General features: G+C 41.9%; 1 protein-coding gene across 1 annotated transcript; it reads right to left on the reverse strand.

Moving 5' to 3' along the window:
- Positions 1–1,102: 1,102 nt before the first annotated feature.
- Positions 1,103–23,891, reverse strand: ginm1 (glycoprotein integral membrane 1). Its single transcript, XM_083906238.1, has 8 exons — positions 23,763–23,891; positions 23,555–23,626; positions 23,368–23,467; positions 12,950–13,104; positions 5,548–5,707; positions 5,222–5,448; positions 2,818–2,981; positions 1,103–2,731 (listed from the first exon to the last, which is right to left on the reverse strand). Exons 1-8 carry the CDS (start codon positions 23,835–23,837, stop codon positions 2,626–2,628), a joined length of 1,059 nt encoding a protein of 352 aa, XP_083762364.1. The 5' UTR covers positions 23,838–23,891; the 3' UTR covers positions 1,103–2,625.
- Positions 23,892–24,462: the final 571 nt, after the last annotated feature.

The following is a 24,462-nucleotide window of genomic DNA, read 5'->3' on the forward strand; positions in this document are numbered from 1 at the left end:
TAGTCCAACTAAGACAGGCAACCAAACAACTTGCCAAGTCCAACTATACATGCGGTGGATGAAATCAATTTATTGGCCATGTACGCCTGACTCCACCTCCATAGGTGGCGCTATATCTCTCTATACAACAGGCTTTTAGCAGGATTTTTTTAGAGGGTGTTTAGTTAACTGCTCAAAGAGAGAGAGAAGAGAGTTCTGTCGCAGGGAGTTCATAATCTGTGCTGTTTGCAGCCAAGTTTCGCTTTTGCGCAAAGAGAGCATTTAATAGGTGCTGTTCCAACGTGTAGTCACATCTTGTTGGAATTGTTTTATTGGTGTTCCAAACTGATCTTTTGCGGCCAGCACGCACCTGTCTATACCCGCGCGTCATCACAACATCGTTTCGGTGGTTACTGGGGGAAACGGGAGGAAAACATAGGACGTCTTTTGGGCGCCCTGCCTAAAAGTAGGGTGTCTAATTTCTTATTATTTCCCCAGGACGCCCTGCTGGCTAAAAGCCTGCTATACGATGCATACAGTGGTATGTAAAAGTTTGGGCACCCCTGTAAATTTCCATGATTTTCCTTTATAAATCATTGGTTGTTTGGATAAGAAATTTCAGTTAAATATATCATATAGGACACAAACACAGTGATTAGGCATGTGTATACATTTAGGCACCCTTGTCATTTTAATGATCTCAATACTTTTAGCACTCATTATTGGAACTCAAAATTGCTTTGGTAACCTCAGTGACCCTTGACCTCCATAGGGAAGGATACAAAAAGCTATCTCAGAGATTTAAGCTCTTAGTTTCAACTGGCAGACCAAGAAAAATCTGATGCTGTATGGAAGAGTAATGCAGAAAAAGTATTTTCTCTGCACCCGCCACAAACGTAGAGGTATGCTAAAGCACATTTTGGAATAAGGTGCTGTGGACTGATGAAACTAAAATAGAGTTATTTGGGCAAAACAAGGGGAGTTATGCATGGTGGAAAAAGAACACAGCATTCCAAGAAAAACACTTGCTCCTACAGTAAAAAAAAAGTAAGATTCAAAATCTACAAAGGCATTCATGCAGAGGAACAAAATTTGTTCCTCTGCATGAATGCCTTTGTAGATTTTGAATGCAAATCTCAGTCCCCAGACCTGAATATTATTGAACATTTGTGGTGTGATTTAAAGTGAGCTGTCCATGCTCGGAAACCATCAAACCTGACTGATCTGGAGATGTTTTATAAAGAAGAATGGTCCAAAATACCTTCAGCCAGAATCCAGACTCTAATTAGAAGCTATAGGAAGCATTTAGAGGGTGTTATTTCTGCAAAAGGAGGATGCACAAAATGTTTTCTTTTGTGGTACCTAAACTTATGCACATGCCTAATTTTGTTTAAATAATTCTTGCACACTTAAATCATATAAACTTTATTTCATGTCTCAATTATCACTGTGTTTGTCTCCTATATGATATATTTAACTGAAATTTCTTATCCAAACAACCAATGATTTATAAAGGAAAATCATGAACATTTACAGGGGTGTCCAAACTTTTGCAAACCACTGTATTGCATAGTGCATATTGAATCAGTTTCCTGTTGACCTTCACGTCACGTCAGAAAAGTAAAAATCCAACAGTGAGACGAATCGTGCTGTGGTTCTGTATGTTTCGTACCTCTTGTACATGTTAACCGTGAATAGTCTTTTCTGTAGCTTTTGTTATCACCAACGCCATCACATTCTTTTCATTTCCTGCAACAGTGCTGCAGTTTAAACGTCATCTCCTTCCATTTCCAGGTCAAAGACCAGGGAAAACATTTTGGTGTGCGTGCAGAACATCAAATCGATTTTAGTTGGCCTGGACTTGGTTTATGTGACATTAAGAAAACTGAATTATTGTCCGACCTTAATGAGTCTTTTGACTTGCATGTAAACGACTACTGTCTTAAAGGAAGAATTCTTCATTTGAGCAAATACAATGCTCGTGTCCTTTCATGTTTTGTGTTGGATAAAAGCACCAAACACTGACTCTTGCTTTCACTCGAGTGAGGCTGTGGAAGGCACCACAAACATCTGTGGTGACACCATGTGGGGGTAAGAGTACAACTGACACACCACTGACTGATTACATTCAAATTCAGTTTAAATATCTTGACTTTTCATGAAAACAGGAAACAGGCCTGAGGAAAAGTCACTATGCTCACCATGATAATAATCATTCATGGTTTGTACAGATAGAAAACAATTGTCAAGGTAACTGCACTTGGCTCCATGTGATCCTAATCATATTTTCCCCCCACATTTATGCAAAGCTAACTCGCTGAGTGAATTCACGTTTTGCAAACATTCCTTCAAAAGCACTTTGAGAGTGAGAGTGACATTCTAAAGGAAAACAGCACATTTAAAATAATAAATAATCATTTGCCCTGGCACAGAATGTCTGGTAAAGCAAATGTACTTTTGGTCATTTTAAAGGTGCAGTCATTTCTAATGTCTTACTCTGATGCTGTTTCCATCACATGAGCAAAACTGAGGGCAAACTAAAGTGAATCAGAAAAGAAGCGAGAGAAAAATCCAGGCCGCACTGACACTGTAAAGAATAAACAAGAACAAAGTGACAGTACATGGAATTATTGAGTCGGTCCTGATTCAAGGCTTCTTCTCTTCCTCCTCTGCTTCTGTCTCTATGCTCTCCAACAGAGTGTGCTTCTCATCCTCTGCCATCAGAGTGACAGGGTTCATGTGGAACATGTGCCTTCAAACAGAAAGAAACAGCCACATGTTCAGTGATCATGCTCTCAGAGGTTTTCTTCTCTGATAGAAGCTCATAAAGACACTCACTTGTGTTCACATGTAGGGAAGAACATGTCCAGGATCTTGACTATGACTGCAGATCCTGCAACGCCGATCACCACCACCCACATGACCAGGAAGAACAGAGGCAGGGACTCAGAGCAAAAACGCCTCAGACGCTCCCTCAACTGCTCCATCCACTGACACATGGCCTGAGGACAGGACAATCACAGAGACAGTAGTCACCACAGCTCCAACAGCAGCACATATAACAAACAAAGCGGGGCTGGGTATCAAACTTCATCTTATATTAAAACATGATGTCATTCACAACAGCCTTCGCTACAGGCTGTGACAGATGGATCCTGGCATTTAAAGACTTTTTATTCTTGTCATTGTGTATTGTATGTTTTGGGTAACATCTACTGCACGTCTATCCGTCCAGGGAGTGGATCCCTCACCTGTGGTTCTCCCTAAGGTTTCTACCCTTTTCCCTGTTACAAGGGTTTTTTCCCTGGTAGTTTTTCCTTACCCTGGTCGAAGGTCTAAGGACAGAGGATGTTACCAACCCTGAAGTTCCGTGAGACAAACTATGTTTTGTAAACTGTGGGCTATACAAATAAAGATTGATTGAGATTGATTGATTCAACATCAAATTTCACTATGTATGGATTTAATCTCATCAGCGTCAGTGAGCCAATAAGAATGCAGCGTGTTGTTTGAACAAGATCTAAAAGTGCTCAAGATTGGCTTAAGACAGGGGCAGCTCTTCAGATGGCTCCCTGTAGCTTTAAAATAAAATGAAATTCATTAAATTCATTAAATAAAACTATTGTGTTCGTTTGTCTTTCAAAGTGAAAACCTCGTATTTAGAGATTAAGGTGATAAATAACAGTGTTTTAATATTTCGTCAACTAAAAACATGCATCACATCCTATGTCTACGTCAAATGCGATATTTAAAAACCTCCCTAAACTCAACAGACATCCTGTGTTTAAATTAAGTCGTGTACATCAGCGACGTGCAGTCAAGGGAGGCAGGGTAGGCACTAGGGATGCAACGGTACAGTTTGTACCATACTGTACTATGTTTGTGCTGCATTTATGTTCATATTACTTTCGTGAATTGTCAACAACGTCACGCGGGAGGTGTAATGATGGTAGGGCTGGGCGATATATCGAAAATGTATCGACGATAATCGACGTCATTTTGCCGTTATCGATATATTCGATAATATCCCTCTGCAGTTAATGTGCTCAACAAATGGTGGGTGCTGCCGGGATCCCCGCCTCCTCCCAATGCACTCACAGGCAGAGAGAAGACCCTCTGGCTTACAGAGCGTGGTGTAAATATAAATGTTTCTTCACTCAGTCTCGCACAAAATAAATCACTGCATTTGATACATATCAAACATAACACATATATATGTATATACATATATATACATATATATACATATATATGTGTCAGTACTGATATCTGTGTGTCACGGCGCACATGCTTTTCTCAGGCAAATGGCCAATTATGCAAATTAGGTGATGACGTCATTTAGCAACTTCGAACTTATGGTTCATTTATCGTTATCGAGGTGAGCTGCTCAATATATCGTGATATTGATTTGAGGCCATATCGCCCTGCCCTAAATGATGGCTCTACAAGAGAGGCTTAAACATTTCTTAAGGCTGGCATTTGATGAAAAACAGCAGCTTTTATTATATTATATAGAGGGGAGACCCACGACTGAGCTACCGGACCTTCTCCAAAGGAAGAGACAGAATATTATACGTACTTTTCAAAAGGAGTGGTATAAGAAAACGGACAGAGCAACTGTAAACTCTGTGGACTCTGTAAACTGAAGGCCAAGTCAGGAGACTTTAAGACCTCTGTCATCAACAACTTTGTGAAGAAGGAACGTAAATGGACTTCATCTTCAAATGAACTAAGCAAGTCTTAAAGCGCACACACACCTACCCTACCGCTCACCGCACGTCACTGGTGTAGATTAAGGAAGTACTATGTGTATCCACATACGTTTGCAAGCAGCTTTTCCCAAGCAGCTTTTCTCAAGCATGAGCTACATGCTATTTATTTCAAAGTGGGTCACATTTTAATTTTGAGAGGTCAACAGTCTTTTTCATAGTTCTTAGATTTCCCAGACGCAACAAACTAAGATGTTATCTTCATTTTATGAGTCAAGTAGGTTTTGTGGCTAATTATATTTGGGTGGAGAGGGGTCAAAAGTGGCTCTTCTGATATTAGTGGTTGCAGATCCATGGTCTAGGAGAAGAATAAGGCGGGGTTTAACGTGTGTGGGAGTTTGTGTGTGTCTAGTGTTTGTTTCTGTTGCTTGTTTCTTTTTATTGTTACAGTCGACCTCACAGAGCTACACATGGCAGAAGAAATATCAATGCCATTGACCAGAACCACCATCAGAACCACCATCATTATTTACCGAGTAAGATGACATGAGCTCTGAAGGCGAAGTTCCCATCTGAATCTGATCTGACTGGCTCTGCTCTCGCTCGTCAAACTCATCATATCTGACATCATGGAGCAGGTCAGGATCCATACGTAGAGGAGTCTCTGGGAGTTTTCCTGGAGCTGCAATCTCCTCCTGTGTGGTGTCTGTGTGCTTCAGTGGGTACTGACTGGTGGTCTGAGATATTAGCTGATCCTCGTCTGATTTTAAAATATGTAGAAAAAATAAGAATATAATTATAACTCCAGTTTGTCTGCATGACAACAATTCAGATCAGGAAAAGCAACATGTCTTCCTACTTCTTCGAGGATTTGGTGGATTGGTGACAACCACGTCATTCTCTCTGGGAACCCTGAAGATCTCACTGTGTCCAATAGGGTAGACATTGATAAACTGGGCCAGTTTCTGGAAATCTGGACTCATCAGAATCTTCACCTCACACATGTTGGGCTGCTGGACCTAAATATTGCACAATAGCACAATCATTTTAATTATTATTAAAGCTGATCATGAGCAAACAAAGGCTAAATTAAAGCTATACTTACCTTTCTACACTTTTTTTTTTAAATCTTAAATTGCTCCTAATAAGCATATGGCACTCTAAAATGTAAGATAAACCCACCAGGTTTTGAAACTCGTCATTATTTAATTCTCATATTATTAGGATAAAAGTATGACCAATTAAAATAATTGGACCAAATAAAATAATTGGCCGAGCTTCCTGTCTGTCATCTGTAGCGCGCCTCGACGACCGCTGTCACAGTTTGCGAGTTGTGTGCATCTCTGACAGAGCAGTGTTGTCAACATGGCGACTTTGTCACTAAATCTGACAACTTTTTGTGATGTTTGGAGACTCTCACGTGAAAGCACTATTACCCCATTTTGTTTTAAGATAAATAAATATACAAGAATAGGTTGAACCTGAAAAAACATTTATTTTCCAGAGAAGGACACTGAATGATGAACACTGAAATATGAGCACTGAATATGAAACATGGGGAAGTTGGGTGTGTTGTTGGAGATGGGGAGAAGGGAAAAGATAGAGATGGCGAGTGAGCGAGCGAGTGACTGACCGACTCTGTGCAGCATGTGTGAGAGTCCAGCTCAGGTGGAGCAGAGACTCCAAGGCTGTGGTCTTTGCATGTAAACTCCCCACATTTGCAGCAGGTGCTGCCAACTCTTATCTTTCTGTCAGTGCAAAAATGGCACTGCCTTCTGTGAGGACATTTACTCATGAGAAAAGGACCTGCAGCCTTAGCACCCTGCAGATATGCAACCATTCCTGCAGCAGCTGATGAGCAGGGGAGCTGCCTTCTCCTCTCGGTGTGTGGGGGGTCACCAGCATCTCTCCCACCACAGGATAAAGGTGTTGTACAGCCAAACATCAACCAGGCTGTGGAAAGGTCCAGTGGCCACCTATTTATTCTCCTTCTGTATGGGTTGGTGCCGACAACCAAATATGCAAATTTGCAACAAAAAACCTGACATATTTTAGACAAGAACATTAGAGTAACAATAGATAAATGTGTACGTAACTGATGCGCAATGGCACGCACCTGATCAAGGTTATCGTCACCTCTTTTGCATCTGTTGTAATATTTCCTTTCTCTTCCTTTCCACGCTTATTTCAACGCGTAGCACATTCTTGCCTCCTTAGGGAATGGAAGAGACCCGTGTGTCTTCATAAAAGCATCATCCACCTCCACTTCACTCTCATCTTCAGCTCAGTCTTCAGATGAGTTGGAGTTGGACAACAGCTGGTCTGTTTGTACTTCTGAGGCCTCATCCATGTCGGCCTCCGAGTCCTCAGAGTTCAAGATCCTTTCCAAAGCCTCCTGTGTGGCGTAAAGTCTTTCCATTTCCAAAATGACTCCTCCTGCACTACTGCTCATACTTATAACCCTGGCTGAAGTGCACCCGAGTACTGGAACTACCTCAGCAAGACCCAAAACAAAGTCCAACTTTGTTTTGGTTCCTGCTGCTGAGCTATCTTTGAAGTGCTGAAAGGCTACTCGCTGTTTTTATTATTGAATGATTTTATAACGCTGACTGTTGTCTTCTGAGAAAAAAGTCTTATGAAGTTGGACATAAAATACACACACAATTTTTTAACACATACATATCATCCAACATCAACAGTGGCACACAATTATCATAATAGTATCTGTAGTAAGAAATGTTTGCAGAAAACAGTGAAACTTTGCTGCATGCTTTGAATGGGAAAACATAGCACCACCTGGTGGACAAATATAAAACATTTAAATTTAATGCTAGTAGTCCAACATGAAATCATAACATAAAGAAATGCATTATTTCATGTTAAGCTAAATGTGTGATCAAAAGAAGGGGGAACACTTTAGTAAGTTCTCGCGTTGCTTAGACAGTTCTAAAGTTTACCAAAAAATAATATCCTTTGGGAAATTTGAGCTATATTCATTCAACACAGACAAAATGGCTTAACAATTAAAAAACAGAAAGCCACGAAAAGGGCAGAAGGACCCTTGAGGGTTGAAAAGTATTGTTCCCTGGTGAGTAACTGCACCTGCCACAACTGTCTTTGGTTTATTAGTTAGCTGAGATGTCTTTGTACTGAAAATGATGTAAATACACACAGAAAACCTCAGACATTTGATTTAAAATGAATCCTTAAGGTGAAGGAAATGAAGAAGAGCAGATGATGACAGAACTAAGAGCAGACTCTGTTGTGAGGCTGCAGTACCACTGATAGAGACAGAGGGATACAGAGAGCAGGACTATAGCTTTCCTTTGATACCAGAGCGAATACGTCAATATTCTGTTCAAACACTGACGATAAGCGAAATGCTTGACTTCGGATCAACATTTCAATTAATCCTTTTTACTTCAGAACAGAAAATTAGGAAGTCTTAAAAATAATCTGAGAAATGTGCCAAAATGTTTACAAACTACTTGTCATTTAAGAACAAGCAGCAGAAGCTGACAGTGAGGAAACGGGAGTGCATAGTCTTACATTATGTGCTTATAATACAGATGGTACAAAATTGTCTGTCTTCCAGAGAGAGCAGGTCAAGTGGGAGGGAGAGAATTTATGATTTTAATTTGATGTCGTGTTTTAGAGACCATCATTTAACACAAATGCAAAACGAGATGATGATGATCTGCATCGGTGAGCTTTTACGGACATACTCTGAGTGTCTGTGCTGCCCAAGGTACCGGGGGCAGCATCACATGCTGCGACAAAAACATCATAAAACCATCTCTAACTTTAATAAACACCCACAGAAAGGTCAGAAACTCAGCTAAAAGCTCATATAAACCATTCTTATGTTCACGAAACACAGTTAAAACACAGATGGATTGTCTGCACAAATCAAATGCGTCATACGTATGAAGTTATTAACATGCAATTGGAGACCAGATACCGATCAGGTTTAAAGGATTAAAACGAGCCGTTACTCACCCTAATTGGCCAAGGCAACTGCAGAGATTTACTCTATTTAGTTTGGGCATGTCATTTACAGTGGTATGCAAAAGTTTGGACACCCCTGTAAGATTTTCCTTAATAAATCATTGGTTGTTTGGATAAGAAATTTCCGTTAAATATATTATAGGAGACAAACACAGTGATATAAGTGTGCAAGAATTACTTAAACAAAATTAGGCATATGCATAAATGTAGGCACCCTTGTCATTTTATTGATTTCAATACTTTTAGCATTAATTATTGGAACTCAAAATTGGTTTGGTAACCTTAGTGACCCTTGACCTCCATACACAGGTGAATCCAATCATGAGAAAGGGTATTTAAGGAGGCCAATTGTAAGTGTTTCTCCTATTTGCATCTTCTCTGAAGAGTGGCAACATGGGACCCTCAAAACAACTCTCAAATGACCTGAAAACAATGATTGGTTTAGGGCACGTGTCAAACTCAAGGCCCGGGGGCTAGATGTGGCCCGCTACATAATTTTATGTGGCCCACGAGTGATTAATTAGTCTTAAATATCTGTGTTAAAATAGGTCTATGCTGCTTTAAGGTGTGCATTGACCATAAACTACATTTCCCACAATGCATGGCGATTGCGTTGCCCGCAAATAGACGGCATCCTGCCACTAGATTGCAGTGTATCATTGCATTATGCGACGAGTGAAAAGCCACAACCAAAAACAATGCAGCAGTGAAAGCTAGCTTTATTGTGGCTGAAGAGATCACCCGTGCGTCAAAGTCTTTTTCTGAGGGTGCGTTTTTGAAGCAGTGCATGCTGAAGGTGTGTGAGCAGGGCTGCCCCGACCAGATACAGACTTTTAAAAATGTTAGTTTGTCAGGAAACATCATCGCGGACCGGGTTACATCTATAATTCATCATATTTGTAACTTGAATAAGTCATAAATACAGAAAGTTATTTAGTAATATGTTAGGAGTAGTTACCTTTATTTTACATTATATTTGGTTACATTTAGTTATATTTATTTTGTATGACAGTTGCATGTGGCCCTTTGAGGGGAACCATTATGCTGATGTGGCCTACAGTGAAAATGAGTTTGACACCCCTGGTTTAGAGGAAGGATACAGAAAGCCATCTCAGAGATTTAAGCTCTCAGTTTCAACTATGAGGAACATTGTGAGGAATGTGAAGACCACAGGCACAGTTCAAGTTAAGGCCCGAAGTGGCAGACCAAGAAAAATCTCAGATAAGCAGAGGCAAAGGATGATAACAGTCACAGTCAACCCACAGACCAGCTCCAAAGACCTACAACATCATCTTGCTGCAGATGGTGTCACTGTGCATTGTTCAACTATTCAGCACACTTTACACAAGCAAATGCTGTATGGAAGAGTAATGAAGAAAAACCTTTTCTCTGCCCCCCGCCACAAACAGCGTCGCTTGAGGTATGCTAAAGCACATTTGGACAAGCCAGCTTCATTTTGGAATAAGGTGCTGTGGACTGATGAAACTAAAATAGAGTTATTTGGGCAAAACAAGGGGTGTTATGCATGTTGGAAAAAGAACACAGAATTTCAAGAAAAACACTTGCTAACTACAGTAAAATTTGGTGGCGGTTCCATCATGCTGTGGGGCTGTGTGGCTGTGTGGCCAGTGCAGGGACTGGGAATCTTGTTAAAGGTGGGTTTGCATGGATTCCACTCAATATCAGCAGATTCTGGAGAACAATGTCCAGGAATCAGTGACAAAGCTGAAGTTGCAAGACTTCAGAACAAGACAACGACCCTAAACACTGCTCAAAATCTACTAAGGCATTTATGCAGAGAAACAAATACAGCGATGGAATGACCATCTCAGTCCCCAGATCTGAATATTATTGAAAATTAGTGGTGTGATTTAAAGCGCTGTCCGTGCTCGGAAACCATCAAACCTGACTGAACTGGAGATGTTTTATAAAGAAGAATGGTCCAAAACACCTTCCACCAGAATCCAGACTCTAACTGGAAACTATAGGAAGCATTTAGAGCAGTAGTCTCAGACACGCGACCCTCGATATCAAAGTTTAATGTATGTGCGCAGTGACGATAAGGAAGAGCGGCGCAAGAGGGACAGAAATAAAGCTGTAGACCGTAGCAGCTGCTGATTCAAAACGGCAGTTATACGCACGCACATCTAAATCACAACGTCTCAGCTGCTGTCAAGTTACTATAGCAGCTTCTGTTTTCCTCCAAATGTGCGTCCGCGCATCCTCAGCGACTGCGCTGGCCCGCCACACCCGTAGAGCTGAAGTCTCTCCATCCTCAGGTGTGCAGGACGCCCTATTTTTTCCTCCCGTTTCCCCCGGTAACCACCGGAAAGATGTTGTGATGACGCACGCAAAAACTGCAGCCAGCACGCACCTGTTCCAACAAGATGTGAGTACACAGTGGAACAGCACCTACTAAATGCTGGAAAGTCTCTTTGCGCAAAAGCGAAACTTGGCTACAGCTAGGCCTGTCACGATAACAAATTTTGCTGGACGATAAATTGTCTCAGAAATTATTGCGATAATCGATAATATTGTTGTTCTGAGATCATTTTCATCTAATACAATGATAATGCTATAATAATGCAGGTACACCTTTTCAAAGAGAAATAAACTTTTATTTTTAAGGAATATTTAACACTAGAACACATTAAATTAACAAACAAGCAAAAGCAATAAATAAAATGGGTTAGCTGCACTCTGCTGTGGTAGGCTACACCAGGAGTCCCCCCCCCACACACCACGCGACTGACAAGTGACTGACATGAGGGTTCACTCATCGTTACTCTGGCTTTACATGGCAACGCTCCCGGGTGAAACCGACAAAATAAAGAGAACCGGGGGCGAATGTGGTGCCAACTTCAGCGTCGTGTCAGCGTCGTGTCAGCGTCGTGTCAGCGTCGTGTCAGCGTCGTGTCAGCGTCGTGTCAGCTTCGTGTCAGCTTCGTTTTCAGCTTCGTGTCAGCGTGAGCAGCGATGTCGCGTTCCCGTCTAAAGGGTTGACAGCGGAGCGTTTTTAAGATTTCCACTCTGGAGGGTGGGTGATACCGATCCAGGAGTCATTTCAGCAATTACGCCGAGTCAATGTTTTGGTTTTCGACTGTGGGCGACTCAGCACTTGGAAAAGAAATAGAAGGAAGTTTCAGCGCATGCGCGCGCTCCTGGTGTTGTTGTTTGGCAGTGCTTCACAGCGCCACCTAGCCACCTGGCATGCATACTACATCAAATTTCACACACTTTAGGACCCGAGAGAGAGAGGGAGAGAGAGAGACGGGGAAAACAAAAAAACATGCAAATGGCATTTATCGCAGCCAGAAAAATTATCGAGCTAATTTTAATTATCGTGCGATTAATTGATTTATTGAATATCGCGACAGGCCTAGCTGCAGCGCAGCACAGATTATGAACTCCCCGCGACAGAACTCTCTTCTCTCTCTCTCTTTGAGCAGTTAACTAAAGAGATCAGCTCATCTGATGCATCTGTTATTCCCTTAATTACAGCACTAAAGCGTCTTCTAGATTGAGATCAGGGTGAAAACAATGAAAAGTGCGCTCTTGAGAATCTGTCAACACGTTTTACTACAATCTACTCGGATCTCCTGTATTTCCTCGCGACTGTACTCGATCCTCGTCATAAAGATCATTATGTATGTGTCATAAATGGATGTGTGGATATAACTGAACATAGAGAAATGATCCATTCTGCGTTGGATACCAGAGCCCGTTTGGAGCGACGCACAATGCAGGAGAGAGAGGAGCAGAGTCAGCAGGGGCAGCGTGGAGAAATTTTTTTTTTTGAGTTTGAGACCCCTGGTTTAGAGGCTGTTATTTCTGCAAAAGGAGGGTACACAACATTTTTCATTTTTCCTAAACTTATGCACATGCCTAATTTTGTTTAAATACTTTTTGCACACTGTAAACTTTATTTAGCTTCTCAAATATCACTCCTATATGTTATCTTGAACTGAAATTTTTTATTCAAACAACCACTGATTTATAAAGAAAAATGAACATTTACAGGGGTGCCCAAACTTTTGCATACCACTGTACGAGCAGGGACTCCAAAAGGGTCAGGGAAGAAAAGGTTGAGTATAAGTATATTCATCATCATTGCAGTGTTCAACAACATGACTGTAAAGCACATGTTTACCTAACATTGTGCTGCCATTGTGCTTCTCTCATTATTGTAGAACACTGGTCAGACAATCACAAGCGTTTCTCTGTTGGATCAGGAGTGAACATTAGATGTTTACCTCTTTGCCGTCCATCTCTATCACTTCACTGAACACCTGCAGAGCCAACACCTCCTCTGAGCTGCTGTACAGACGATTCTGGCTCACCATCACCCTGGTGACGGTGGACACCAAGTCCCCAGATTCAAACTCACTGCTTCCATTGATGCTGTCCACTGGAGGGAAAACACACACAGTAGATTGTCAAAACAAATTATTTAAAATCTAAAAGAATACCAACACACAATTATTGTTCTCATCACTGATTAATCTGTATTTAGTGTTATAGAGAGGGAATATTTACACATACATTTCAAAACACTAACAGTGTAACCACATAAGTTAAAAATAAATTAATTTTAAAATGTAGAAAAAAACATCAGTAGTTTGTTTATGTAGAACTTGTATTACTTAGAAATTGTGACATGAGGGTGATGTCGGGATAGGACAATATATGATATTTGCACACACAGCAGCTAAAAGCACTCTCAAGTTGACCATGGTGAATTTCCATGTTTGTGGTTACTACTTCACCCCACGGAGTGGAAGTGAAATATTGTTTTTTTAAATCCATATATCATTGTTCATTCGTTTTTCAAAATAAAAACACAAATTTAAAAACTTGTTTTAAAGACTTGTTTTCTCAATATTTGTTTACAAAATCAAAATGAAAAAAATGGTTGTTGGAATTATGTGCTGAAATAAAAAATGGAAAAAAAAGGATAACGCGCATTTCCCGTTGAATGCAATATTGATAAATGCAAATTGCATGACCCAGAAGTGACCATTACCAGAACACTACCAGAGGGCCTGCAAAACAAACCGCAGAAAAAGTATGGCCAGACCGGAGGATTATTCTGGCATGATTTGGCATCTTTTTACGACAGCGTATTAGGGCCAAGTATGAAAAAATAGAAAATAAATTGTGGACCAGGGGAGGGGGTTAATATCAAGAAAAAATTTGCAGATTTACGAGATTAAAAGTGGCAAATAAATGATAAAATAAAGTTGTAGATTTATGAGATTAAAACCTTTCCACTTTAATATATATTGACTCGCAGCCATGACTTCTGCCGCTGTTTATGTGTTTTAAATATATGAACGTTTATTCCAGGCTAAGTAACTAAAAATAGAATTAATTGTAATAGTAGCCTAACCTAGACCATTTCTATGAGGTGTCCAGAACAACATAGTTATAGTCCTAAGAAATCCTAATTGAGGAAATATGTTAAATTCTCATCAATCTGAGATATACAGTGGCATGTGCATAAATTTATGTAATTTTATTGATTTCATTTTCTTTAGCACTAATTATTGGAACTCAAAATTGGTTTTATAACATCAGTAACCCTTGACCTCCATACACAGGTGAATCCTGCATTTCTTTGTGCTGCAGTCTTCCTTGCAACTACAGCAAACTACATCTAATATTTCTGGTGGTGCCGCAGGCTGATCTATCATTATTGGCAGAGTTAGGGTTAACCCTAACCCCATCATCGTATTCTTCTAAAATGTTTGCCACCTTTAGGATTGTTGTTGTTCTCTCATAATCGTTTATGTTTGTTGCCAGGTTTTGCCGAAAATTGACTCAGAATGTATTTTCGAAAATTACTGTTGCATATTTTGTGGTACATTGCATCAGCTGCAAGAAGGTCATGGACAGGTGATATTCTCCCAAAAACTGTATTAGACCATTCATCTTTCCTTAAAGCTATATTTACCTTTCCTGCATTTTTACACTTTTATTTTGTAATCTTTAATTGCTCCTAATAAGCATATGGCACTCTAAAACGTAAGACAAACCCACCAGGTTTTGAAACTCATTATTATTTAATTAACATATTATTATGATAGAAGTATGACCAATTAAAATATTCGGACCGAATAAAATAATTCCCCGAGCTTCAGGCTTTTAGCTAGGATTTTTTTAAAGGGTGTCCCCCCCCTTGCGCCGCTTTTCTTGCCCCTCATTTGTATTATCACTGCTTTGATGGTCAATAATGGACAGAACGGCCATGTTTTTGAGACTAAAATGAAGTAGTACACTGTAGAATACTTTCCACCTCCGCATTGCTGCAGTAAAAAAAAAAAAAAAGATCGACACGTGGACCTCGACAATCGACTATCAACATGTTGTGAAATTCCCATCCCAAGCTGTCACAGTGGATTTTTTTTTTTTAAATATGCAATACTTATCTGCTGCTTATGCAAATAATTGTGCTTTTGTGAACTGTGGGTTTCACAGCATAATTACATTTTAAACAGATTGCATATTTTAAATTTCTTTATATCTCTATTTATGTTTTATCCCCACATAAAAATAATGATCTTTATGATGAGGATGGAGAACAGTCACGATGAAGTGCAGGGGATATGAGTAGATCTGAGAAATGTGGTGACAGACTCTGAAGAGCAGAGTGTTTTTACTCCGTGGTCTCAGAATTTATGTAGAATATGCTTGAGCTGATCTCTTTAGTTTACTGCTCAAAGAGAGAGAATGTTCTCTGGTGTGAAGTGAATGCCGCGGAGAGTTCATAATCTGCTCTGTATGCAGCCAAGTATCGCTTTTGCGCAGAGACTTTCCAGCGTTTAATAGGTGCTGTTCCACTCAATATCGGTGCATCCCTAAATAAAACCTCTTTATTGACAAGAACAATGTAACCGTAATAATGACGCACTTGATAGTGTGACTTGGGTGAAACCCAAGTGTGAAACCCGGTACCGTTACAGCCTCTAAACCAGCCCATAGACAACACAGCGGCTACTGGAAAGAAAAAATATTCGAACAAGCAAAACAGATTGACCACATTTTCGCGGTGACATGACACAAATATTTAAGACCCATGCAATCTGAATTTAAAGCGGACCTAGACCGGAAGTTCCGCTGTTGTTTAGTGTGTATCTGCGTCATTACCTTGTTTACGAAGCCCTGAAGTTTCAAAACAAGCAGTTCAGCCATTGCTGAGAACGCTGTGTTTTATTGTAATCTCGGGCTCAGCGAGATCTCTGAAAAAACCCGGTCTAGTTACGTAAACAGCGGTTCTCCTGAACAGCAGATCCTCCTGCTCCGGGCACTAGTCTGGGTACTCAGGTTGAATATGTCACTTCCGGGTACTGGCCAATCACAACACACTCTGTCTTCTGGGGGTGAGATTTATGTCTGAAATATCACGGCTCAGCACAACGTCAGAAAAGACAGATTTCTACCGGCTCATTTGCAGCAACTAGGAGGTTTTTGACTGTAAAAACAAGTTAATGAATGTAAGTAGTAGGGATGCACCGATTACCATTTTTGGGGCTGATTCCGATTGCCGATTTTTCAAGAAGTTTGACCTGCCGATACCGATTTTAGCCGATTCCGATTTCAATTTTTTAAACCACTTTACAGCATACAGAAAGATATATATTTTTGCATATTTTCTTTAATAGAACATTTTAACATAGAAATACAATCAGTTCACATCCAATATCCAACTAAAAACACAAAAACGAATCACTACCTGTATCCATCCATCCATCCATTATCTACCGATTTATCCTCCACCAGAGGGTCGCGGGGGGTGCTGTGCCTATCTCAGCTGACATTGGGCGATAGGCAGGGTACACCCTGGACAGTTCGCCAGTCCATCACAGGGCCACATAGAGACCACACACAAAATCACACACTCACACCTACGGTCAATTTAGAGTGACCAATTCACCTAATCCCCATATCGCATGTTTTTGGACTGTGGAAGGAAGCCGGAGAACCCGGAGGAAACCCACGCACACACAGGGAGAACATGCAAACTCCTTGCAGAAAGGCCTTGTTCCGAAGATGTTCCAAACGGGGCTCGAACCCAGGAACCCGGACCCTCTTGCTAACCACTACACCAACCGTGGGTGTACACACAAATAAGTAAATGAACTAATGACCAAGACCTCTCTCTCTCTCTCTCTGAGTGAATGTTGGGAGTGAGCGTGGCTGAGAGTGCGGTGAGTGATTTACTAACTTTTTCTAACAAATCCTATCATCTTCCTTTTTGCTGGTTGGTGGTTTTTTGTTGATAGTTAATTTTTCTTTTATAACCAGTGATTTTGATTTGTTATTGTTTATAGTTGTAGAGTTATTTGTGTTTGCCGGTGTCTGCCGGCTCTGCAGCCCTGCAGACAATGGCAGCACCTGGAGTCTCCGGGTTGGAGAAGCTGACACGCCGACACACCGTTAGACTGTGTCCGGGTGTCGGCGTGTCAGTGGAGGTGTGTAGCCTCGCCGTGGGCGCAGTTGTTGACTATGAAAGGGTCAAATCTGCGTCCAGGATGAACAGTGCTGTTGTTATCTTTTTGGACAGCACTGACAAAGTGAGTGTTATAGTAGAGAGTGGTGTGGTGGTCGCAGGATCACTGGTGCAGGCGTTACCTCTGGTTACTCCTGCCAAAAAAATTATTATTTCGAACACACCTCCGTTTCTGAGCAACGAAGCTCTGGTGAAGGAACTGTCGCGGCACGGGAAACTCATGTCCGCCATCAAAATGATTCCGCTCGGGTGCAAATCTGCTCTCCTGAAGCACGTCGTGTCTTTCAGGAGACAGGTGTTTATGATCCTGAAGGATAATAAAACCGATTTGAATTTGGCCCTGAAATTCCGAGTGGATGATTTCGATTATACTGTGCACGTTACGTCGGACTCCCTCAGGTGCTTTGGTTGCGGGGCAGAGGGACACATGGTCCGCTCATGCCCGGGTAGAGCAGCTGTCAGCCGGCCTCACGCTGCTGCTGCTGCCACTGCGGCGGAGACACCTGTCGGAGCCGACGGTCCCAGCGCAACACCTGAGACACGCACCACAGACACACACACACGCACCACAGACACACACACGCACCACAGACACACGCACCACAGCCACACACACCACAGACACACACACACGCACCACAGACACACACACAGAACAGTGATGGACAGAGTGTCCAGACCGAGTCGTCTGCAGACAGAGGACAGACAGTGGACAGAGCGGCAGAGGCTGCTCAGGACCATAACGACCACGTTAACGACGATTCTATGGGAGAATCTCCCAAATGCTCTATTAAAAGGAAAAATGTGGAACCGAAAATAAACGTCACAAACAACAAGAAAATGTTAAAGGAACACACACAGGTGTCCACTGAGGGGTCAGAGGACGGTGCACAAGAAGACACACTGGGTGACACACTGGGTGACGCACTGGGTGACACACTGGGTGACACACTGGGTGACACACTGGGTGACACACAAAACGACACACAAGAAGACACACAAGAAGACACACTGGGTGATGAGGAGGACATTCAGAGCACACAGGGTGATGAGGAGGACAGGGAGGTGCACAGTGAGTACACCTTCTCACATGTCAGGAGTTTTTTAACTAAGACAAAGGGAATGAAGGGAGTGAACGTTGAGGATCACTTCCCTGATCTGCGTCTCCTCAGTCAGTCTTTGAGGACTCTGATGAGAAATAAAGGAGACCTTGGTCAGCCCACTTTTATGGACACCGAAATTTTTAGGCTGAAAAAGATTTTATGCAAAGTTCGGAACCAGTTAGAGAAAGAGAGTCCTGAATGAGTGGTTTTATTCTTTCTTTCTTTAGCTTGTTAAGTGTGTTTTTGTTTGGATGCAGCTTTTATATTAACATGTGTGAGTTGAAGCTGGGCTCTTTAAATATTAATGGTGCATGTGAAGATGTGAAGAGGGCTTCACTCTTCACTCTCATTCGAACGAAGCAGCTGGATGTAATTTTTCTCCAGGAGACACACAGCACCTCAGAAAATGAGTGTGACTGGAGAAGGGAGTGGACTGGGGAGGTGGTTTTAAGCCACAAAGACAGTAACAGTGGGGGGGTCGCAATTCTCTTCTCCAGAGAATTCACACCCTCGTCATACACTGTCGACGAGATTGTTCCAGGACGGTTTTTAAAAATAACAGCAGAGTTCGAGAGAACTAAAATGATTTTTATGAATGTGTATGCTCCTGTTGTAGCTTTAGACAGACTGGTGTTTTTAGACACTTTAAAAGAAGCGCTTTTAGACTGTTCTAGTGACACTTATCTGTTTTTAGGAGGTGATTTTAATTGCACTGTAAATCCTGTGCTAGACAGGAATCACCCAGAACCCAACGCTGCTTCCAAGAAATGTTTAGCAACAATAGTAGAAACCTTTGAGCTGTGTGACGTGTGGAGATGGATCCACAAAAACCAGCGTCAGTTCACCTGGACTCACTGCAGGGATAACCTGTTGTCTTTGGCCAGGCTTGATCGTTTTTATTGTTATGAGCACCATGCTAATGTTTTTAAGAGCTGTTTTATTTGTCCTGTGGGTTTGTCTGATCACTCTCTTATACACTGTGTGGTTTTTATAAAGAAGATCAGATGTAAAAGTGCTTATTGGCATTTTAACACCACACTGCTGTCAGACACTGGTTTTAAGAATGTATTCAGTTATTTTTGGTTTTATTTTAAACAAACTAAATGCGAGTACAGCTCGTTACAGCAGTGGTGGGACATAGGGAAGGTCCAGATTAAACAGCTTTGTTTGCAGTACACTCTCAATGCGACGAGAGACATGAGCAGATCTATGAGAGATCTGGAGAGAGAAGTGGTTCAACTGCAAAGTCTAGCAGATTCCACAGGAGATGGAGAACAAATTAAAGTTCTCAAAGCCAAACGCTCAGCTCTGTCAGACCTGCTGGGTTTTCATGCACATGGTGCTCTAATCTGGTCACGCTTCCAGAGAGTCGTGGAGATGGATGCTCCCACACATTTTTTCTTTGGGCTGGAACGCAAGAGTGGCCAAAAAAGACTGATGCACTCACTGAGGTCTGAGGACGGACAGATACTTCAGGAGGACGCTGACATTCGGCAGTGTGCTGTCAGTTTTTATCAGGAACTGTACTCCACAGAATTTCAGGAGGAACCGGAGGTGGCGCTGTCTTTCTTTGAAGGACTGCCAAAGGTCACAGAGGACCACAGAGACGGTCTGGACGCACAACTTTCTGCCCAGGAGCTGCAGGAGGCGCTACAGACTCTGCAGGGCGGGAAAGCTCCCGGCATAGACGGCCTCCCTGCAGAGTTCTACAAGACCTTCTGGGCAGTCATTGGGGAGGATCTTCTGTGTGTCCTACAGGACAGTCTGTATAAGGGACGACTACCGCTGAGCTGCAGGAGGGCTGTCCTCACCCTCCTCCCAAAGAAAGGAGACCTTCAAGCTCTCAAGAACTGGCGTCCGGTGTCTCTACTGTGCACCGACTACAAGCTGCTGTCCAAGGTGCTGGCCATGAGGCTCAGGAAGGTGATGGAGCAGGTCATCGGTGTAGACCAGACCTACTGTGTGCCCGGCAGGCTCATATCTGATAACATCACTCTAATTCGTGACATTTTGGAACTCTCTAGTTCATTAGGCTCACAGTTTGGTCTGATTTCTCTAGATCAAGAAAAGGCTTTTGACAGAGTTGAACACCTTTACCTGTGGCAGACGCTGCAGGCTTTTGGCTTCAGCTCAGGTTTTATAGCTAAGATCAAGGTCCTGTACAGTGACATTGAGAGTGTGCTGAAGGTCAATGGCAGTTTAAGCGCTCCTTTTAAAGTTCAGAGAGGTGTGAGACAGGGCTGCTCAATGTCAGGAATGCTGTACTCTCTGGCTCTGGAGCCTTTTCTACACAAGCTCAGGTCTCGTTTGTCTGGTCTGTCTTTTCCGGGTTTTGAGAACTGTTTTAAAGTGTCAGCGTATGCTGATGATTTCACTTTTTCTGTGTGAGGTCTCAGGGTGATGTTGACAGCATCTCCCAAACTGCCGCTGACTTCAAGAAGCTTTCCTCTGCAAAGATCAACTGGGGGAAAAGTGAGGCTGTGGCAGTGGGGGAGGGGCTGGAGAATGCATTGTCTTTACCAGGGGGCTTAGTGTGGAGAAGGGGAGGACTGAAGTATTTGGGTGTTCATCTTGGAGACGAAGCCTCTACCTCCAAGAACTGGGATGGACTCTTTGAACAGGTCGAGGGTCGTCTTAGGAAGTGGAGGTGGATTCTGCCTAAGATGTCCTTTAAAGGTCGAGTCCTTGTTATAAACAACCTGGTGTCTTCCATGCTGTGGCATCGGCTGATGTGTCTGGACCCGCCAGAGAAGCTGCTGTCCAGAGTGCAGGCGGTTCTGGTGGACTTCTTCTGGGATCGTCTGCATTGGGTTCCACAGAGTGTCCTCTTTCTCCCCAAAGAAGAGGGGGGCCATGGATTAGTCCACCTGGCGAGCAGGAGAGCAGCTTTCAGGCTCCAGCACATCCAGCGCTTCTTAACTGGACCCTCGGACCTGGTCTGGAGGCCAGTGGCTCGTGCCATTCTGGAGCGTTGTGGCGGACTGGGTCTGGCAGACTCTCTGTTTTTAATGGATTTACGTGGTTTTAACCTGGGAAACTTCCCCACCTTCTACAAGGGGCTTTTTAAAGTGTGGGGACTTTTCTCTAAGACACGAGGGAGATGTGACTCTCTCTTCTGGCTCCTAAATGAACCAGTGACTCACGGGACACATTTTCGCTGCATCATGGGACCGTCCCTACTGCAGAAACTCTATGATGCCAGGGTCCTGACTCTGGGCCGTGTGGTTCAGGTGTGTGGACCTCACCTGGACAATGCTGCTGCTCTGACACAGTGTCTGGGGACCAGGTCAGTCAGGGTGAGCGGTCTCCTGCTGAAGGACTGGAAGCGGCAGCTAACTGACTCTGAACTGACTCTTTTAACTCAGTATTGTAATGGCTCAGCTCAGCCTGATCCCACTGACTCCTTCCCAAATATGAAAATCACCCCTGTTTTTGAAAGTGACTCTGGTTTTTATTTAAAAATGAATGTTTTTAGTGATTATGGTTTAGACAACATGACAGGTAGGACAGTGTACTACCTGGTTTTAAAAGCATTACTGCAGAGTAAGCTCAGGGACAGAGTGGACACTCCCTGGAGGACTCACCTGTCCCTCACAACTGTCCAGAAGCCAGAGTGGAAAGCTCTGTATAAGCCACCGCTGACCAAGAAAGCTGGAGACCTCCAGTGGAGGCTTCTCCATGGAGCGGTGGCTGTAAATGCTTTTATTTCTGTCATTAACCCTAACGTCACTGATTCATGTCCTTTCTGTTCAACCAGAGAAACCATCTTTCACTGTTTTTTACACTGTGTCAGATTAACTTCTCTGTTTCTTTTTCTGGTTCAGCTTTTTTCTTTGTTTGATGAAACGTTCTCTCACTCTGTTTTTATTCTTGGTTACAGATATGACAGGAGGAAGAAAACTCACTGCCAGTTATTTAATTTTTTCATTGGTCAATCAAAAATGGCCGTGTACATAACACGAAGGAACAGAGTAGAGAACAGCGTGGACGCAAAACGCATGTTTGTGATTTTACTTTCTTTAAGTTAACGAATAACTTGGCGGAATTTTTGCAAGTGTGGGGAGAGAAGAGTGTTTTATGTTCTGTGGAAAACAATGTTTTAGTTTTTGGTCAAATCCTGAGTTGAATGTTTTTTTATGTTCGTATTTTTCTTCTGTTTTTTTCTCCTTCAGAAAAATGTAAAAGATAATTTTTTCTGAGCAAATAAAGCAACATAGCCCGGCTTAATCCCCTATCCTACTTTTGTGAAACGGGCCCCAGGTCTCTATCTCCTACTCATTCTTCACTTTGTAAACATGATATTTTGTTTGTAATCTGCTAAACTTGTTTCTGTACAAGTGACACCTACTGCACGTCTATCTGTCCTGACAGAGAGATCCCTCCTCTGTGGCCCTTCCTGAGGTTTCTCCCATTTATCCCCTTAACAGGGATATTGTGGAGTTTTTCCACTTGCTGTACAGACTGTAATTTACAGACAAATTGTCTTTATGACGTTGGGCTACATAAATAGAGTTGACTTGACTAGTTTGAAGACATAGTTGTTCGTACATTAGAAGCCCTGCTTCAGAGTTCCCTGGTTGTCTTGTCAACAAATGTTACCGTGATATATATTTCACAATAGTTGTAGGAACAATAATTGTTTATAAAATGTAGCAACAAAATCCAACTTTGTGTTACTTGAAATTAAGGCTGAAACTCATGATTATTTTCATAATCTACTAATCTGAATGATAATTTTCTATTTTTTATAGATTAATCGAGTACTTGATTAATTCATTTAGTCATCGGATAATTGTTAATTATGTAGGAGCAAATGTAATGCATCCAATTTCCCTGCAGGGATTAGTAGTATTAGTAGTAAGTATTCAGATTCTGATTCATTTTGTGCCTTGACTCTATTTTTATTGAGTGGACATTCGGGTTGTAAATACATTTGGTGTAGTTGTTCATGCAATTAATTTGGATTGTACTCAAGTTTTTTTATTTCATTTTGTGGTGCTAAAACATATTAGAAAGTGTGATGTTCTATGGCTGCGGGTGAGATGTGAAGACCACTCACAGAGCAGAGCTGGACAGTTGAACCTGGTGACCTCTGACAGTTCTACCTGGACTTCATTGACCATCACCTGCTCTTCACTCACAGATATGTTCAGATTTATCTGGAGGGAGGAAACAACACTGGTCATTTACAGGAACTGACAGAACATCAGTGTGTGTGGACAATGATGCTGCATTACTGGACACACCTGTAAGTTGTTGGACTGCTGCAGCTGAGTGTCCGCCACTGTCCCCGCCGTCACGTTAATCACAATACTTTCCTACAATCAAGAGGAAAAAACACGCAGATTGTAATGTCCACACTTACTGTAGATAGCTGCAGTCACCGCTAAGCTAACACAAGCACCATCACATTAGCTCCGTGTGTTAGCTAATGTTAGCCGCCTTGTTCCATACCGTGTTCAGAGGCGACAGTGCTGTAGACGTGACGGAACCAACGACAAGAAGAACGCACAGTAATAGTTCTGCCATTTTGTGTTCACTTCAATTAACTAGCTAACGGCGACAAGTTAGCTATCTTAGCAATAACATTCAGCATTACATGCGAAGTGCGCATGCGTGCAACTTTCCAAACAACTGGTGGGCGGGACGGAAAGATTAATTTACATGTAATAATAATAATAACAATAACAATACTAATCATAACAATGTCCTAAATATGATCACATATATTCAAATTAAAATTCAGTTTTCACCTCTCAAAATTGGTGACACTAAACTACTGAGTAATAATTTCAAATTTTACAACAACCTATCCTCATGTCTCCACCATTGGTTATCTGTGAAATACACAATATACCTCATATACCTATAATGATGTCATATATACCCAGTCTATAGCCCTACGTCAGTTGAGATTGACACAGCTCATATTATATGAACAGAGTGGATTCCAAAGTATCTAACACTGTTAAGTTGGTGAATTTATTAGGTAAATGCCATATTCACTTAATCATTTCACATCATTAAAAATAATGGATAAAAACAACAATACGGCCAAAAGACTAAATATTTCTTCCTCATTCTCTGCTCATATGATTCTAACCTTGCGCTGTTATGCTCCTTTTTTGTTTACTTTACTTTTTTCTCCGTTTCA

The sequence above is a fragment of the Microchirus variegatus genome (assembly GCF_963457635.1).
Source record: "Microchirus variegatus genome assembly, chromosome: 19".
Taxonomy (NCBI): domain Eukaryota; kingdom Metazoa; phylum Chordata; class Actinopteri; order Pleuronectiformes; family Soleidae; genus Microchirus; species Microchirus variegatus.